This window comes from Sorghum bicolor, chromosome 9 (assembly GCF_000003195.3).
Source record: "Sorghum bicolor cultivar BTx623 chromosome 9, Sorghum_bicolor_NCBIv3, whole genome shotgun sequence".
Classification (NCBI taxonomy): domain Eukaryota; kingdom Viridiplantae; phylum Streptophyta; class Magnoliopsida; order Poales; family Poaceae; genus Sorghum; species Sorghum bicolor.
The window spans coordinates 12,569,362-12,588,384 of NC_012878.2; the positions used below are offsets into that span (position 1 = coordinate 12,569,362).

At 41.6% G+C, this 19,023-nt stretch overlaps 1 protein-coding gene and 1 long non-coding RNA gene across 2 annotated transcripts; both read right to left on the reverse strand.

The window, feature by feature from the left end:
- Window positions 4,069-9,431, reverse strand: LOC8066626 (ABC transporter G family member 12). Its single transcript, XM_002440773.2, has 8 exons — window positions 8,888-9,431; window positions 8,438-8,517; window positions 6,053-6,517; window positions 5,805-5,930; window positions 5,600-5,725; window positions 4,939-5,496; window positions 4,758-4,865; window positions 4,069-4,668 (listed from the first exon to the last, which is right to left on the reverse strand). Exons 1-8 carry the CDS (start codon window positions 9,123-9,125, stop codon window positions 4,303-4,305), a joined length of 2,067 nt encoding a protein of 688 aa, XP_002440818.1. The 5' UTR covers window positions 9,126-9,431; the 3' UTR covers window positions 4,069-4,302.
- On the reverse strand, window positions 10,863-12,023 carry LOC110430007. The gene is made up of 3 exons (XR_002447177.1): window positions 12,000-12,023; window positions 11,245-11,310; window positions 10,863-11,140 (listed from the first exon to the last, which is right to left on the reverse strand). It is a non-coding gene; the product is annotated as an uncharacterized LOC110430007 (long non-coding RNA).

Here is a 19,023-nt window from a genome sequence, read left to right on the forward strand (position 1 = left end):
TTTAAATAGGCTATTCACTCCCCCTCTAGCCATATTAGGACCTTTCACCTGCTGTTGTCGATTCGAGCTCTATGAGTCGGGCTCTAGGTCGAGGTCGACGATGACTCGAAGAGGAAGAGAAGGTTGGGGGACTTGTATATGTTCAATGAATAACATTTATACTTGGTGAGTGCTCGTGCATTTCTATAGATTTTAAAATCCATAGAATTATAGAGCGCAACCTCAGATAGGCTGAACCTATCTCTTAGCTTGGGGGAAGAATTCGCATTTTGTTGAACATCACTTGCAACTGGAATACTATGGTTCACAACTGATAAGTACTTGTGATAAATCATCCACTTTATTTGACAGAAGCTACATCTCACCACCTAACAAGAGTGATCATCAAAAGGGAGAGTTCTCTGCCGAGCGGAGAGAGTTCGTTCTTTGCTGTGTGGGCAATTTATACAAGGAACCCTAAGTAAGCCCAATGGCATCACCCTCGGTAGTTCCAATCCGCAGTCACATCCTCGGCACTCGGCAGTTTCCAATGCACTAAGGAAGTTGGAACGAATATACCAAGTAGATTAGAGTGGGGATAAGTGGTTATGATAGGAGTTATGAATAATGACACACACACAATGGAGAATTCCATGATAAAAGAGTAGTTTAGCTAGATTGAGAGGACAATGCGAGAGTTCAAGGTTCTTAAATACTTTTCTATTACTTTGGTTCTATATCATATAACTAATATATGGGCAGATATAGGATATAGCAATCACACAACAACACTTCAGGACATCAGAACACTAGCCACATAAAGAGATGAGAAAGGAGGCTAGGGTCCGACTACGGTCCTACAAACACTTATCCGAACAAGGTGGAATACATCAACTGTTAGGTCTGTCACTACCCTGGGGCTACCACAACAATCCATAGGATTGGGTGCAATCTCAAGTAACCCATAGCCTAGACACCATGTCTACACTATTGATTACTACTCTAATCATATATAATAACTAGAGCACCCGATGCGAGCGAAGATCCAACGCAAGGTATAACAACTATACTAACTAATCACATGAATGGCATAAAAGTAAATACAGAAGATAAATATATTAAAGTATGTCTTACAAAAGAAAGATACAGAGATATGCCAGACCTCTAAAGAATTCTCTAGAACCTAAGCATAGATCGACTCCCACTAACTCTCAACTACAACTAATCTGCTATATCGGAAAGTCTATCCCAAATTCTTCTAGTGTACTTTGGGATGCCTTGCTTTAGGTGGTACAGGGCTACTTAAATATGCTGATGGGACGAACATGAGCCCTCAGATCAAACTGACTTTGAGGTATGGTGGAGATGCATCCTAGGAAGCGGTGGAGGAAGATTCCAGAAGCCGGAGGCAAATGGACTCTATGGCAAGTTGGCTGTCATGGGAGTAGGGCCAGTCAGCCCTGCACCAAGGCCTTTCAGGCCCATCTTTGGTGGTTCGTCTTCTAGTACCTTCTAGAGCCTTCCCACGTATATTTTGCAGAATAATTTGCTTGTTTCATTTAATGAATAAGTCCTCCTTGATAGTCTTCTAGAATAATCCCATGAAAAACAAAGATTCACCAAAACTCATGAAATTTATTAGTTTAAACCCTAAACCTTTGTTGGTGATCTCAATTGTGCCCTTATGCATATTTATTTGACTATAAAATGTTGACATTAACTACCTTCAACAACCCTCTCCATCCATTGCTACTTCAAAGATGGTAGTTTCTATAGTGTCATCTCTTGCAAACTAGCAGTGGCCTACTGCAAGTGCAGCAGCCCAACCATTGCTTCAGCTGCTACTTCCTCTACACGTAGTAGAGAAATTATGTGCCACAAGTACCATGTTGAACACCGGTGTCACAGGAGTCACGAGAGTGTTTCTCAATATGAAACACACACCGGACACTAGCCAAAACAGCATCGGACGCTGGGTCAGCGTCAGGTGCTTGTTAATAAGTTGGCGTAGCAGCAAAGTTTACACCTGCACATCTGATGCGGTCTTAGGGTCAAGTACTAGACGTGGCAGGTGTCTCTGTTCATTAGCAGGTCACGAGCGAGGAGTTTGTGCAATGTGTGCACTGGATGCTGGCCACGTCTACTGGCACCCCATCTAATGCGTCTGTTGGACGTTTTCATGGTCTAGGAGTTCTTTGAGTTGCATCAAACACTAGGGGCTCAACGTCTGATGGTTTCCCTCTGAGCGTCTAATGCCTGTTTAACTACAGTGCTGACTGACTTTGTGACCATTGGAGATCGATGTGTGAGATTTAAACAAGGACATGTGGCGTGCATTTGAGAACTCGACGTGGTAGTACTGGACACTAGGGCAACATCGGATGCATATGCATCAGAGCCTCTGGTGCCCCTGACACTGGCTAGATGAGAGCCTAACGACTCTATTCTTTTGGGACCTTTATAAATACGTGGTGGCCAGCTCTTGGGTCTCTCTTGGTACTTTGAAATAGTTGACATCCTTGTGAGCCTAAGCAAATACCTTCCACTCATCTTCTTTATAGATTCTTGATCTTGGTGAGATTGGGAGTGTTTCTAAGTGCATTTTGCTTGAGTGATTGTATCTAGTAGCACTTAGGGATTGTTTGAGCTGCGGATTTCTTATTACTCTTGGTGGTTGCCGCCACCTAGATGGCTTAGAGCTGTGGCGGAGCATTGGCATGAGTTAGTGATTGTTTGTGGTCATCTCCTGGTGATTGTGAGGGGTTCTTGTGCCTTCTCTTATGGAGCACCAAAGACAAATCTAGTGGATTGCTCGTGTTATTAAGCTACATTACTTGTGGGGTAGGTTCTTGCGGTGTCCTACATGAGTATGAGGTTCGTGCAATACCTATTAGCTGCCGAACCCCTAGATGTTGGTCAATACAATTGGGGCTAGTGTGTCGACAAGCACGTAAACCTCAGAAGAAAAATTGTGTGTCTCAATTGTGATTGGTGGACATTATCCTGATAATTGATTAGTTCATATGTTGGTGATTGGCTCATCCCCTACATGGTGGTATAAAGATCACATCCTCTCTATTTTTATTCCTGCAAAGTAGTGTAATTAGCTTTAGTTGCTAACTTTGCCTTGTGTAGCTTAGTTCACTAGTGTAGCTTGTAATGACATAGCTCTTGTGTGCCTAGTGATCTTACTAACTATAATTGTTGGGGTAGATGGCTTGCAAACTCTCAATTAGAATTAGAGCAAAAAGCTTCGCTTTGTTATTTACTAACTCTTTGCTCTAGTGAGTTTGTAGAAATTTTATTAGGCTATTGACCCCAAGCCATATTAGGACCTTTCAACGTCCTAAACTTAAATAAATTGATTTGGAAAACAAGGGCCCCACTGAAGATAAAGATTTTTATATGTACCTTCGAAGGAGAGTTATCTTAACAAAAGGCAATTTAGCATAATGTAATTGGTAAGACAGTAAGAAGCTTTTGTCATAAGAATGAGACAATTAAGCACCTTTTCTTCAAATACTGATTTATATGAGTAATTTGTGGTTGCATACAAGTTGCATCAAATCTCTCCTAGCCTCATAGTATTCCTCATCTCTTTGAGAGTTGGCTTCAAGGTTTACAGAAGCTAGGATCTCAAACGTATAATAATGTTGGCTGCAACAAGTACTTGTTGGTCGAAGGTTATGCAGAAATGATTTAGTTTTTGAGATTCGGTAATCCATTGGCTACACACATGAGTTTTATCCTCCAAAAGCCCTACGTGTTTAAGGCATATCAAGTGGCTATGGCGTTTTTCTTCCAAGCACATGGGTGGCAATCTAGGCTTAGAATTGATAACCATTAGAGTGTCAGGTTTTCTTCACTTTGGCTTTGTGTTTAGGTAGAAGACGGAAGTGAATTTACTTTTATTGTATCTTCTTGATGTAATGACGGTGAATTAATAAAATCCAAATTAATAAAATCCTTGCTTTATCAAAAAAGATCGCTTAGACCAAAGATTGCTCAGACAAGACATGCATTACTCGTCTACCCACGTCACAGATAATAAGTATTTTTGATTGCGTGGTTTTGTTAAGGATCATTTCCTGATTTTAATGTTTACGAAAACAAATGTAAACAAAAATTAAGTACGCACAAGTACACAACACTATCTTGTATGCGTATAGTGTCCAGAGTTATTACAGTGAAACGAATGCTGTGAAGATTGTATCGCTCTGACAACTAAACAATCAAACAGACAAATCTGTAAGCACATACACATGTAATTGTGATATCAACCACTAGCTACCAGCAGCACTCTTTGCTCTTAGTCTCCTCGGCTCAGTATGGCATGGGCGAGTTGAGGCCCTCCTGGATGGCCATGGGGTGCGGCGGATTGTGCCGCTTGGACATAGACGTCATGGCCAGTGTCTTCCTGAAGGAGGCACGCCGCTCAAGACGCTTGACAGTGAAGCGTGTGTAGGCAACACGGATGTATGGTGCAGCAGCCTCCTTGAGCTTTAGCACGATGAAGAAGGTGAGGCGGTAGGCGAAGAGGAGAACGAAGATCATGGCGAGGTCCAACCACTTGGAGTGGTTCAAGCTCAGCCCCATCATCTCGGTGATGATGTATTCTCCTGTAATTTTCGGCTGCCCTGGCACCATTGGCTCGAACTCCAGCCCAAGCATGTCGTTCTTGTACCCGCCCTGGATGTGACAGCAGCCCTTAACATTGGTGTCGGAGTTTCTATTTCTGGATCGAAGGACTTGTAACAAAATTAGAAGCGATGACATACCTTCAAACCCCATGACCCATAGACAATGTAGGACACTGGGTACTTCCAAAAGATCTTTGGAAGTTCCGGAAGCAGTCGGAAGAATCCAGACGTCAACATCATGATCCCCTGTGAAATCATGGAAAACCTGCATGAGCAAAAGGTAGTGATGAAGGACAAGTCAACAAGAAGATAGACTTACAATGACACCGGCACCAAGGATGAGGCCCATGAGGAAGTTTGGCACGAGGGCGGAGATGATCATCATGAGGCTCTCAATAACGGAGACACCACCATAGAGGTTGAGGGCGAAGAAGGCGAAGTAGCTGAAGCCTGCCCGGTACTTGACCATCCAATATGTGATGGAAGCGCTGGCCCAGGACACGGTGAGCAAAAATGGCATGGAGGAGAGGAAATTGGAGATGATGTAGGCGGCGACACCATAGTGGCCATTCTGGCGCTCGAGGGTGAACACTTTCATCTCCTCGATGAAGGATGGGAAGCCACCGATGGACATGAAGGTCATGAAGCCAGACACAAAGCCTCCACACGAGGCGCGTGCCTGTATGGCCGAGTAGCTGGTGCCCACATCGTAGTAGATAGTTCCCAGGCAGATGGCCATGACAATGTAAATGATGATGCGCAGCCAGTAGTAGTTCAAGTCGCGGGACATGTTGGTAAAAGACCGGCTTGTCAGCGTGCGGAGCTGCTTGAACCAGCTCGCCTGGCTGCCACGGATCACCTCCACCATCACACCCTCCTGCATGCATTATATTCATCAAATCCACAGCAACAAATACATTCAAAATACTGAAGTAATAATTCAAATGTTGACAAAATTTTGAATGCAAATTGATGCTTACAATCTTGGTTATCTCGTGTATTGTGCTCCTAACCATCATGGCATAATCTGAGATCCTGTACTTGTCCACCAGCCGTTCCCTGATCTCTGAGGTTGAGTACTTCAACAGGGGATCAAGATCTGCCTCCTTCAACAAAATTTGATCAAAGACTCATCAGAAACCATATGTATCTAAAAGTAAAAGGCTCAAATCACAGGGCACGTACTTGTCGCAGCTTCATGGATCCTTTCATAGTGGCAGCAACGTCATCAAAGTCTGAGTTGACACACCGGAGGAAATGGTCGGATGGGTTCCTCCTGCTGGGACACGGGAACCCTGTTTCCGCAAAGAACTGCATGCGTGAACAGAGCAGCATTTCTTAAATTCAAAGTGCAATAATCGAAATGCATCTGTAGTTTTTTTTAGTATGAAATGCATTTGTAGTTGATCAGTTTCCAGTAAAGCAAAACAAACCTGTGTTGCTAGCTTGGCGTCACCGAAGTAGACACATTCCCCACTGGAGAGGAGGCAAAGGTCATCGAAGAGTGCAAATACCTCGCTACTGGGCTGGTGCACGGAGGAGATGATGGTGCGGCCGCCATCAATGGCGAGCTGCCGCAGCGTCTGGACAACAGAAAAGGCAGCGGCACTGTCAAGGCCACTTGTGGGCTCGTCGAGGAAAAGGAGACGTGGGCGAGTAAGGATCTCCAGTGCGATGCTCAGGCGTTTCTTCTCGCCACCACTGATGCCGCGGAGGTGCCAGGTTCCGATGTGACGGTCAGCACACTCCTGGAGGCCCATCTCGTCCAGTGTGTCATCCACGATGCGGCGCACCTCTGACTTGTGCATGCTCGATGGCAGCCGGAGGAGGGCCGAGTAGGTCACCGTCTCGCGCACAGTCAGTGTACCCAGCAGCACGTTCTCTTGGGTCACATATGCCTGTCATGTTGTGTCCACAGAGATGTTGACATCAGATAGCATACAGTTGACCTTTTCAAGGTCATTTTGCTAGCTGATGATATTAAAGACATTAGTAGAGTAAAAGTTTTAGAATTTCCTATTTGAGTGAAAGTTTGTTCCAATTTAAATGAACTGCAGAGTTTCCACACCTCTTTCCTCACTGCACAAAATTCAGGTTGGTGAACACTAGGTACATGATGTTCTCTGATTGCTATAAACACTTTACATAAGTATAGCTCTAAATTACACAAAATTCATATATGTGCAGGCTAAATAAATTGGCAAGGTCAAGAAGCAAGATATATACTAGATAGTATTAGAGAATTTACTAAAAGGGATCTAATAAAAAATTTGCAGTTAGTGTATGACTTCCTTGTCCTAGTTTCAAAATCATTGTGTGCAGTGAAAAATGTTTCTTTGCTTTTCAAAAGAATCTATCATGTAGATTCTGTTAATTTTTTATTAGTAATCATCGCAAAAAAATAATAATTGAATAATAAGTATTTACGCAGATCATCTCAACCTTGGCACTGATAATTTGTAGTGGACTATACTATTTTAGTGGATACCCATGCATCATAGTAGTTTCTCTTCCTCTAGGTACACATTGATATTTGAATTGAGATTTCATGTGGGGTGATGCTTAATGATACTAGCACATGATTTACATGTTTAGATCAACAGTTCTAAGAAATTTTCAAGACTATTTGATTAGTGCTTTGAGCATAGGAGCAAGCCAGCATACTGTGGTTTTTCTTTGTTGTGAAGATGAAAGATTCCCTCATGTATCTTCAAAATTCAACCGTGTACGTGTCAAAGTTAGAGACTAGTCGATTCAACAATTAATTATTAAGTTTTTGTTAACTGTTGACAATAACATGTTCTCAGAAATTCTGTTTCCATAATGGTTTTGACAAACTTGGGTGATGGCTATACAGTATGTCATCCATTCAAATATCTGAAAGGGATGTACAACTGCATCATTAATGAATGCTATATTTGGAATTAGTTGGGCACTCAATTCGGGTGCCACTCTGGTAGTTCATTTTCAGACGGCGGTGCAGGTTGGGCAGTGACACGAGACCACCTTGGGACTAGGGCTCATGCGAAAGAGGATCGAATATGTTGTTGAAGGAATTGTGCTGAATTTCTTTTTTACTCCAATTATTAGCAAATTCAGATGTTCTGAACAGGGGGGAGGTTATACAAGCACCATTGCGGTCATGGCATATATACAATTAAAACCTATAATAATGTCATGACCCCCCCCCCCCCCCCAAAAAAAAAAAAAAGATGACTAGTTTGGAGATTATACCTACGTAGCACAAGTTTAGAAAACGAAATAATTCTGCTGTGGAACTACCAGCAAACTGACTAGGAAAAGACACAGGCATCAATGAGTCCTAAATATAGCTTGGTTTCTTATACATGTCACCCATCGAAATAACTCCTACTACTAAAAGGGGTTGGATAATTAAGCAAACATTCCGAAACACTTGGAATACTATGTTTCGGCCATAAAACCTCAACCGTTGGATCCTGAACTCCACCTTCAGATTGGCAGCACGTATCCTTAGCCTGGCCTGCCAGCTACACCTAGCAATGTTTCTCTAAGATATTATTTGTAATTAACCCAACTACATCCATTTTCCTCTGAATACATACGCACCACGTTTGCATAGAAAAACGTTTGAAGCTTGAATTCAAATCAGATCGATATATGCATGCATATCAATCAGTCGACGAACGAAACTGGGAAGAAAAAATCATGCACATATGTATATCAAGTAATTAGGTGATATTTATTTGGGGGCGGCATGACAGACGGTCATGATGAGATTGCAAAGTTTGGTATGAAACACGTGATAGGTTAATAATTCATCTGCATGGTATGCTCACCACGATGCCATAATCCAGCCGCCTCTTTTTGCCGTTGAGCAGAACCTTCCCAGTGAGGACCACGTTCCTTGCCAGCCTCCCTGCAAATTGCTCACACAAAATCAATCCATTTCTCATGCACATCATCCATGCCTTGATGAACGAATTGAATCAAGATTTGGTACTACTAGTTGAAAGCTTTCATGTTTTAATTATTATTAAGCCTCTGAAATGCTCAAGTAAATGATTTTGATTACGAGCCATTGGGATGATGCATGACACTATGACAGTACTAGTTAAGGAGGAGTAGTTTTTGTAATTAGAGGTTGGTCCAAACTAAATAGCTAGTCCACGGTGGCATGCCGTATAGGAGAGGGAGGAGTACGGAGGTGGGCATTGAATCCTCCGCGTGGGCAGGAAGCAGGACATGCACGCGACGCGAGGAAGACGAAGAAAGGCCAGGACGCGTACCGGAGAGGGAGTCGAGGAGTGTGGACTTGCCGGAGCCGGAAGGCCCCATGATGGCGACGACGCGGCCGGGCACGGCGTAGCCGTAGAGCCCCTGCACCAGCTTCTTTGTCGCCCTGCCGCCGCCGCCCGGCAGCACCGCCGTGAGGTTCTCCCACGTCAGGCTGGCGCCGCCGGACTCGGCGTACCGCGCTGCCGGCGACACCGCGCCGCGCCACGCCTCCCCGTTGCCGCCGTCCATCTCGACCGATCTCTGGGGCGCCTGTCCGCTCCGCTGCGTACCCCGCACCACTCACTTCTCCTAGCTATGCGCCTGCTGTGCTGCTAGGCTCTGGCGGGATGCAGCAGCTCTGGCGCGTCCCCTTGGACCTGGCTGGAGTGGCCAGACGAGCGAGGCAGTTCGCGTCGCTTGGCTAGCCGCGACACGCATCCCCGCCTTATTTAATGGATGGAGGAAGGATTCCTACTGTGCAAGTGCGTTTCACGCATCTGCCGTTTTCCTCTCCGCTTTCTCTCTGTCTATGGGAGAGGAGGGCTCGCAGCTGCAGCTGCAGCTCCAGCTTGTTTCAATCCACGGTTGGGGAGTTGGCGAGGCTCGAGGGCACTACTGTGTGCAGTGCGCTGGCTGGTAGTAGATCACGCATTGATGGCGGTGGGGGTTGCGAAGCAGGTGGCCGCAGTAACTGCGCGCAATTACGTTAGGTGGTTACGCTTATTTGTGCTGTGGAGCATCATCATCACCAATGCTTCGCTGGTCGTCCTCAGTGCTCAAGTGGCGATCACTGCAGACTAACCTTAACACACGTTACTGCAGCAGCGCAAGAAGCCTAATCTAGTGAGTGTCCATTGACAATCGGAAATCGAAATATCTCACTGTCTCGCTCATTAGTCAATACTTCAACAAGGAGCGAGGACACTCCCAATACTAAAAACTACGTATAATTTCTATACCTATTAATTTCTATAGTATTATATATAGAAATTATGATCCTAATAGATAGTTTTCATAGAATATTTTTTTATCCAATCATATTCATTTTTTCTCCATTCCCAACCATTCATATCACTTTATATCTTGGATCTCGTGTAGACATGGTTTCTAACTTAGACCCGGTTTTAATGATTTTTCTCTCTTTTCAATAATTATATTGTCACATCAGCAAAATGCTTAGGTGACATTATCTAATGTATGTTTAAACTATGATAATTTTTATATTGTGAGTGTATTTATGATAGTTTCTATCTCTATTAATTATCCTGCCAACTAAATAAATCGCTGATGTGGCAGTATATTTAATATAGAGAGAAGAGGAAACCAAGAAACCGTTTTGTTGATAGGAAATGAAGTTTCTCAGGTACCGATGCGTGAGGAAACGACGCAAACCGCGTTGGGAAGAAACTGATCGTTTCCTTCCTTACGCCTTGTTTAGTTCCAAAATTTTTTGTAAAATAGGAATAATACCGCTTTCGTTTGTATTTGATAAATATTATCTAATCATATACTAACTAGACTTAAAAGATTCGTATCGTTAATTTCGACCAAACTGTGCAATTAGTTTGAGTCTGTCTAGTTGACACTCATGTGTTTTGAAGGCAACCAGCACGCAGGTGTTTTGTGCCAATAAAACACATAAATTTCAGGAACCCAAAAATCATATGTTTTTTTACAACCTAACACATAATTTTGTCCAGCCTAGACAACACAAGATTCCCAGCAGAGAAAGAAAAAATCATGTGTTTTTCCTAAAGTACCACATGGATTCTGTTGTATCTGCAATCTATTGTAATTGTCTTCTGTTTTTTCCTAAAATTTCAATTCTGTTATACCCTATCATTCTCTACCACTACAGGAACAAAAGGGATGAATCCTCAACACCGTCAAATGAGAAATAGCAAACAAAATTGAAACTTATAGGTGACGAGAATATATATTGCACATGTTAAATATCATAATTGCAGTAATTCAAATCTGCAATTGTCTACTAATAAATGTGCAATCTAGAAATAGATACTAACTAGTATGATTCAAAGTTTCAGCCAATCTAGAAATAGATAATAAATGTGCAGGTTGTTGTGTGCTAGCACAAATTACAAAAAGATGTCAATTGATTGAATGTTTCCTTTTTTCACTTTGAATCTGAGGAGGAACAGACAGCGGAACTTACAGGGCCAAGGAACTTGATAAATTACTTGTGCAACTTTGATCTACAATAATGCTCCTCGAAGTTGACATCTTTCCCTTCTCCCACATCCAATCTGTTCAAAGAATTACAAAATGTGTGTATCACTAGAAGAATGACTGTTTACTCATGTTCAAAGAAGTACATAATGTGTGTACCACTAGAACAATGGCTGCTTACACTGACAGTGCAGCCAGCAGTGGTAGTAGAAGTGAAGGTTAGGCCATACCAATGTCGAGGGTTAGTCTGACAATAAAAAATGGAACACAATTCAGTTTTTGATTGCTCACTAGTATAATATAACCAGCATTATATTCTTGGTACAAATCATAGTTAACAAATTTAAGGATATGTCATAGCACAGCACAAGCACAAAAAATAAGATTACAAGAGACAATTTTTTCTATGGAAGAACAATTTACAAAAACAGTTTCTTCATGCTAGCACAATTATGAGGACCAACAAAGTCACAAAAAACAAGGGACAATTTTTTACTAAGGAAGGATAAATTATATTTTTTTCTTCATCCTAAAACAATCACAGAGAGAGGGGGAAGGACCCGCACAAACACAAAATACAAGGGACAATATTTTTTCTACAGGAAGACAATTTACAAATTTTGTTTATTCATCCTAAAACAATCACAGAGAGAGGGGGAAGGACCCGCACAAACACAAAATACAAGGGACAACATTTTTTCTATAGAAAGACAATTTACAATTTTTGTTTATTGATCCTAACACAATCACTTAAAGAGGGGGGAGGACCAGCACAATCACAAAAGACAAGGGACAATTTTTTTCTAAGGAAGGACAATTTACAAAAAATATTTTTTCTAGGTCATGGATGAAACTTTCTGTGCAAGATAATGTTGTAACCTTACTATGTCCATGGACATTAGAAATCCTAGTCAAGTGTAGGTAAGAACAAAATACCTATTGGGGTGGCTAGAAACTGAATCACCTATGCACTACCTAATGGTATGAAGGCGGCTCAGGACACGGTCTCTGGGAGCTTCCTCCATTGCTATTCCTCTGCTTATGTCCTCAAGCCTGCACAACAAAACAGAAATAGAAGAACAGTTTCAACCCTCCTCCTTTACCAGGGCTTGGGACCTGCTACGATAGGACACTATAGTTGGCCCATCGTAGGCGGAGTTAAAAACTTTTAACAATATATATATATATAGACACACACACACACACATGTTTTTAGCACATATCACAATAAATGGATCATAAGAACAGATCACAATAAACACAATCACACATATAGTGTATATGTGGTTTGTGAATAAATAAACTCAAATTAGAAAATCAGTAGCAGCACTAAGCTCCAAGTTCATATAGACAGGACTAGTATTCTACAATATAGCAAGTGTTAGCCTAGCACAAAAGACAATGCAAATTTTTTTTACAATATAGACAGGACTAGTATTCTACAATCACAAACCAAAAGACAATTTCCTTTCTATGAAAAGACAATATACAAAAAATTTTATCCAATACCAACACAATCACAGACATAGGGGTAGAGGAGCATAACAAGCACTGACATACAGCAACAATACCTACCATATTCATGCCATAGACATTGATCCAATTGATTTAATAAGACTATTTTCATAGTCAAACCATGAGACTCAAGGAGCATTAATTTTAGACCACCTGTAATTTTTAGTCATTCAGATGAAATAAAATTTCTAACACTAGCAACTTAATAATCAGAATAGAGGTACACAATTTATTGTTAAGTTTTTGACAACCTAGTTTAATTCAAAAGCAGAATCACACCTAAAACTAAAACCAGAATGTTCACCATTCACACAATCACACCTAAAACTAAACACAACGAAGAGACTCGCTCGTCAATCAGGCCAATGGCATTGCTCCAACTCTAGCATTACCACCACACTAATGACACCTAATCACTACCACAATGGACAAATCCACATGATTACGCCAACACTGAAAATGACCAACAAGTTTCATAAGTCCTTCGAAGATTGATAGACCAAGCAATCCTTTCTAAGTCAAGAATGTTGAGAGCCAACCCTGTACAATAAATGACACAAGTTTAAGGATTGTTTATTCTAAGTCAAGAATGTTGCTAATAGTTCACAAACAAAAACAAGGATTAACAAACTAGGACACAACCACCAAAGGATGACAAACATGACAAACTAGCTCTACCATTAGACATGGATTTCCTGAGTAACGAGAATTCCCTAAGTACTAATGCAAAAATAATAGGGACAATGATAAGCTACAAATAGTACAAATCTCATCTATACAAGCTTTGGAGTTGCTTATTTCACAAGCCAATTTCCTCATAAACATGTAATCCAAAATTGCTAGTATTTGCTGCAAACAAATTCAGGAATCAAAATTACAGGAAACACAATAAATATGCTGTCACATCAGCAAAATACCATAAATAATGTCTAAAGTTATTTATTACCTCGAACAATGTGGACTTAGAGTCTAAGACTTGGAGTCTTATTTTTTCTACCTATTTCTTCAATAAATATGCTGTCACATCAGCAAAATACCATAAATAACATGTAATTAAGTGTCTTGGACTCTGTGATAGAGTCTGCATTGTGAGTGCCCTAAGGCCAGTCTCAATGCATAGTTTCATGACACAGTTACTAAGACTATAAACTAGGTAACCGAGCCACATGAGTTTCATGGGGATGAAACTCCTCTCTCGTCTGATGAAACTTCTTCATTTAATGACCCTGACAAGTCAGCAATTTTGCTTATGTGGCACCCTATTTAATGTGCATGACACTTTCATGAAACATGCATTGAGACTGGCCAAAGGCACTCACAATGCAAGACCCAAGACAATTAATTACATATTATTTATGATATTTTGCTGATGTGGCAGTATATTTATTGAAGAAAGAGGTAGAAAAAATATGACTCCAAGTCTTATTTAGACTCTAAGTCTACATTGTTCGAGGTAATATAAGAATATATGCAGGTGTCTTCAATTTGCATGTGTTGATAAAATAAAACTAATTACTGAAAATGGATGTTTTATGTGCACAATATCAAACGTTCGCAGGGTTTTAATATTTTGTTGCACAGTTGCACCGCACAACTGTACCGAAAGTGACACGAACATAGTCTTTGATAGGTTGATGCATTATCAAACTGTCATCAATAAAAGCGTTGCTCCTCTATCTGTATGGTCCTAGCTAGTACTGAACCATATCGTTGTTACCTAATAAATTGTGAATTGTACTGCCTCATGTGTAATACAGATGTGCGTACTCACAATTTTTCTTTTTCGTAAAGTTTCAGCCATACTTCTTACTATCAGGCTGTCTCCAATAGGAAACTCATTTGGGAACCCAAATCTAAAATAGGTCTCCAACACAATACCTATAGCCTCCAACAGAGTACCCATACAGAAGACTCATTTTGGATATCAGGAGAGGCATAACCTAAATTTGGGTATTCTCTCTCCTCAAGACTCATTTGCAGAGGGTGTTGTCTTTTAGGTCTTGTTGTTGGAGAAGACTAAAAATAGGTATGGAACCTTTTACCTGTAGCGCTACCAAAGGATAAATGGGTCTTGTATTTTGGGTGACGATTGTTGGAGATAGTCTCAGTGCTTATAGTAACTTGGTATTTGCTGAAATGTTAGGATCTGTTTGTTTGAGTTTCTATTGGTTTCAGCATGGATTTAAAATAAGTTGAAATAGATATTTTTAAAAGAAATACCTTTTTGAGAAGTAAATTTCAAAGCTGGCTACTCACTACGGTAGACAACCTATTTGCCTAGTGTCAAATAGTTGATCGAGTGTTTTTTTATACTCGGCAAAAAAGTTCTTTACCGAAAAAAACACTTAGCAAAGGGGCGTCTTTGCCAGGCGTTTTTTACACTCGGCAAAAACTATTTTTATCGAGTGTAAAAAAACACTCGGCAAAGGAAATTACAAATCAATTTTTGAAGCCCTAAACCAATTCAAATCAAAAAAAATGTCAACTACAAAGTTGTTTATCTTTTCAAGATCTACAACCTTTATTTTGGTCATTTCTTCATTTGACAAAGTAAAAATAAATTTATTCATAAATTTTACATGTCTCTCTTATAGTTTATGAAACTACAAAAAAGAGATATATAAGATTTGTAAAAAAAATTAGAATCACCATGTCGGATGAACAAATGATCAAACAACCAAAATAAACTCTATCGATCTTAAGAAGTTATTAATTTTTGTATTTGGAAACATTTTCAATTGAGTTCATCTTGTCATGCAAAACTGCGTCTTTATTTACAACTTTAAAAATTTTGAATTTTTCAAACAACCTAGGATGGAAAAACTTAGTAAATAAACTTTTTAGATCTCAAAAAGTTATAAAACTTTATAATTGATAATTTTTGATTTGAAATCATCTTGTCATGCAAAAACTATGTTTAAATTTCTAAAAATTGAAATTTAAATTTTGTAAGCGACCTCGGATGGAGAAACTCTCTTAATAAAAATTGTAGATCTAAAAAAGTTATAAAACTTTATAGTTGACAACTTTTTGATTTGAAATTGTTTAGAGCCTCAAAGAATTAATTTACACATGATTTAGAATTATATATGAGGAACCGAAATGCAATATAGACACAAGTGATAGTGTGGTGTAGTGGTTAGAGAGGGAGACACGTGACATAGAGGTCACAGATTTGAATCCCACGAGTCGTAAAGCTACAAAATTTGTAAAAAAAGATACTGCAACTTCGACGAAGACGAGCGGGCACTGGCTGTTTGGGGCCTTCCCCGAAAATAAAATTCCCACTCGGCAAAGACCGGCCTGCATAGTGACTTGCTTGAAAAGCAAGTGGCTTTAAAAAATGTGAAAGAAAAACAAGGTTGAATTTCAAAGCCATAACCTATTTGCTTAACGGATAAACCATGCGATCTGTTGTGATGAGTGAAAAGTATTGTTAAATGGTTGACAGATTCGACAGATAGAGCCTATTTGGGAGCGCTCCGGTTCACACAAGCCGTTTTTCTCTCTCACTAACAGCACTGCAGCACCAAGAGCTATAGATTTCCAGACGGCCCATGGGCTGGCGGCACGGCACGCAGCATGGCCTTTTGGCATGGCCCATGGGCCGGACGGCACGGCACGGCAGGAACCGTGCCCGTGCCGGCACGACACGAAGGCCAGTGCAGTGCATGGGCCACCGGCCTGGCCCATGACACGGCACGGCCAGAGGGCCGGCACGGTGGACGGCACGGCCGGCCAGCCCCCCATCCCACCCTCGCCTCGCCATATAAAAGCCTCCACCAACCCTAACCGTCTAACCCTAATTCATTCCCCCCACCCCCGCAGCCGCAGTTCTCGCCTCTCCCTGACTCGCTCGCTCAGTCAGATCTGATCAAATCCGCCGCCGGCCCACCGCCGTTTGCCTTGAGCTCGCCGGCCAGTCGGACTTGCTCTGGTGACATTGACACCTCGCCGGCCACTCGTTCTCGCTCTCCTACCTCCTTTCCCTTTTCGGCGGTCCGGCCTTCCCTCCTCCTCCAGTCCTCCTCATCTGGTGTACCATGTGCATTTGAGTCATTGAGTTTTCATTTCTTCCACCGCCACCACTACTCGTTGGTCTAACAGTGCTTGTCTCGTCATTCTCTGCTTGGATGCTGACTCCTTGGCTTCTCCTCCGGCACTGGGCTTTGGTGGCATAGGTGAGTCAAAACCCTAACCCTAGCATGTTCTTGTTCTTCATCTTCTTTGCATCTTCTTTATTTCATTTGATCTAATGATCTTCTTCTTCTTGCCTTCATGTTCTTGTTCTTCACAGGTTGGTGCCTGATGCTTTGTCCTCCTCCTATGGAGGCGCGATAGCAAGGCCATCCGGCTTGAAGCGCCCCTGTCCACCGTTGAGGGACGGTGCTGGAGCTGCGGCTAGGGGCCGAAACTGGCCTCCCCACCCTCCTATGGCTGCGGTGACTGTGCCAGTGGTTGCGGATGAGTACAACCACTGTGCCGATGGCGAGCACCCCGAGGAGGCCGTGGAGGAGTTGGAGATCGAGAACGACGACTACACCATTGAAGACACAGCTGCGCTATTCGGCATTGATTTGGGTGACGGCCAGCACCCGATTGATGTTGACGCCGACAATGGTGATGGTGGGGTGGAGGTGGACGGCTCCGGGAACACTAATGCTACCTCATCTAGTAATGGTAAGCTCACTGCTGCTTGTTGGGAGGATTTTGTCCCGATCCTTGATGAGAATGATGTTAGAACTCATGCCATCTGTAAGAGGTGTGGTAAGTGGTTTGCTGCTAGAGCTTCGATTGGCACTGGTTCCTTGAATAGGCACATGGCAGCATGTAGAAAGAAGCAAGATAATGATCGTAGCGTTTAGTCCAGGCTTTCTATGAGTGCTAATGGGTTGCATAACTGGGTTTATGATGTTGCTCGTGCTCGTAATGAACTATGCCGGTTGATTGCTAGGCTGGATCTTCCATTAGTCGTTGGTGAAACACAAGCCTAGGAAGATTACATTAAGAATGCTCATAATCCTACTTTTGAGAAGGTTTCTAGGTAGACCACTACTAGGGACATGCATAAGTTGTTTGCTGAAGAGCGTGCTTTGCTTATGCATTATTTGTTGTCTGCTTGTTCATCTGTTTCTTTAACATCTGATATCTAGTCTAGTAATGCTAAGGAAGATTATATCTCTGTTGTTGCTCATTATGTTGGTCCTGATTGGGAGTTGCAAAAAAGGTTATTGGGTTTAGGCTGATTGAGTCATCACATACTGGTGAAAATATTGCTGAGAAAATTGCTAGTGTGGTTGAGGAGTTTGGTTTGATTGATAAGGTCTTTGGTGTGAGTCTTGATAATGCTTCTTCTAATTCTAAGGGTTTTGATATCTTGCAACCTATGTTGTCTGGTTACCTGGGCTCTTATCCTGCACCTACTAAGGATGATCCTCACAAAGTCAAGTATTTGCTTGTGCATCAGCGTTGTGCATGCCATATTATTAATCTGATTGTTAAGTCTGGCTTAAAGAGGTTTAGTCCTTATCTTGATGCTTTTAGGACAACAATCAACTATTTGAATTCCTCTAATCAAAGGATTGTATTGTTTAAGAACTATTGCATTGCTAAGGGTGTTAGACCTAGAAAGTTTGGATTGGATATGGATGTTAGATGGAATTCCACCTATTTGATGCTTAAACATTTGCTGCCATATAAAGATGTGTTTTTTGTGTGGATTGAGTCAAACTATGGTGAGCAACTGTTGACTCCCCAGCACTGGTATGCTGTTGACTAGATTATGAAATTTTTGGAGATGTTTTATCATGCAACTGTTGCTTTGTCTGGTGTTTACTATCCCACTACTCCACTTATGATGCATCATATCCTTGACTTTGCTGAGCATTTGCATAAAGCTAAAAGTGATCCTGGATTTAGAAGTATTGCAGCTCCTATGAAACTTAAGTTCCTTAAGTATTGGGGGGACATTCCATTGTTGTATTCTTATGCATTCATTCTGGATCCTAGAGCTAAGATGAAAGGCTTTTTTAATATGCTTGAGTTACTTACTAAACAGACTGGTACCTATTATTGTGTTTACTATGGTGATGTGAAAGATAAGATGACCAGATTGTTTAGCAAGTATGAGGAGAGATATGGTGCACCTCGGTCTCTAAGGCCTCCTATGCCTAGTGCTCCTTCAGGTAAAAGGAAGCAAGTATGGGGAAAGATCTATGGTGGTCCTCGTGCTTCCTCTGGTTGTTCCCCCAGTTCATCTTCTACATCTGGTGTCAATGAGCTGATAGCTTACTTGGGCAGTGACACTGTCACTAATTGGGGGGAGTCTTTTGACATACTATTGTGGTGGCGTGACCACAACCTAACCTATCCCATCTTATCGATAATGGCTCGCGATATCTTGTCTGTTCTTGTATCTACTATGTCTTCAAAGTCGTGTTTCAGC

Excerpts from the sequence above, each read along its gene's own strand:
- LOC8066626 (XM_002440773.2), bottom strand. The coding sequence starts at position 9,125 with ATGGACGGCGGCAACGGGGAGGCGTGGCGCGGCGCGGTGTCGCCGGCA. Across the intron at positions 8,518-8,887 it reads ACTCCTCGACTCCCTCTCCG|GGAGGCTGGCAAGGAACGTG; the intron begins GTACGCGTCCTG and ends AGCAATTTGCAG. Across the intron at positions 5,931-6,052 it reads ACGCCAAGCTAGCAACACAG|TTCTTTGCGGAAACAGGGTT; the intron begins GTTTGTTTTGCT and ends TCACGCATGCAG.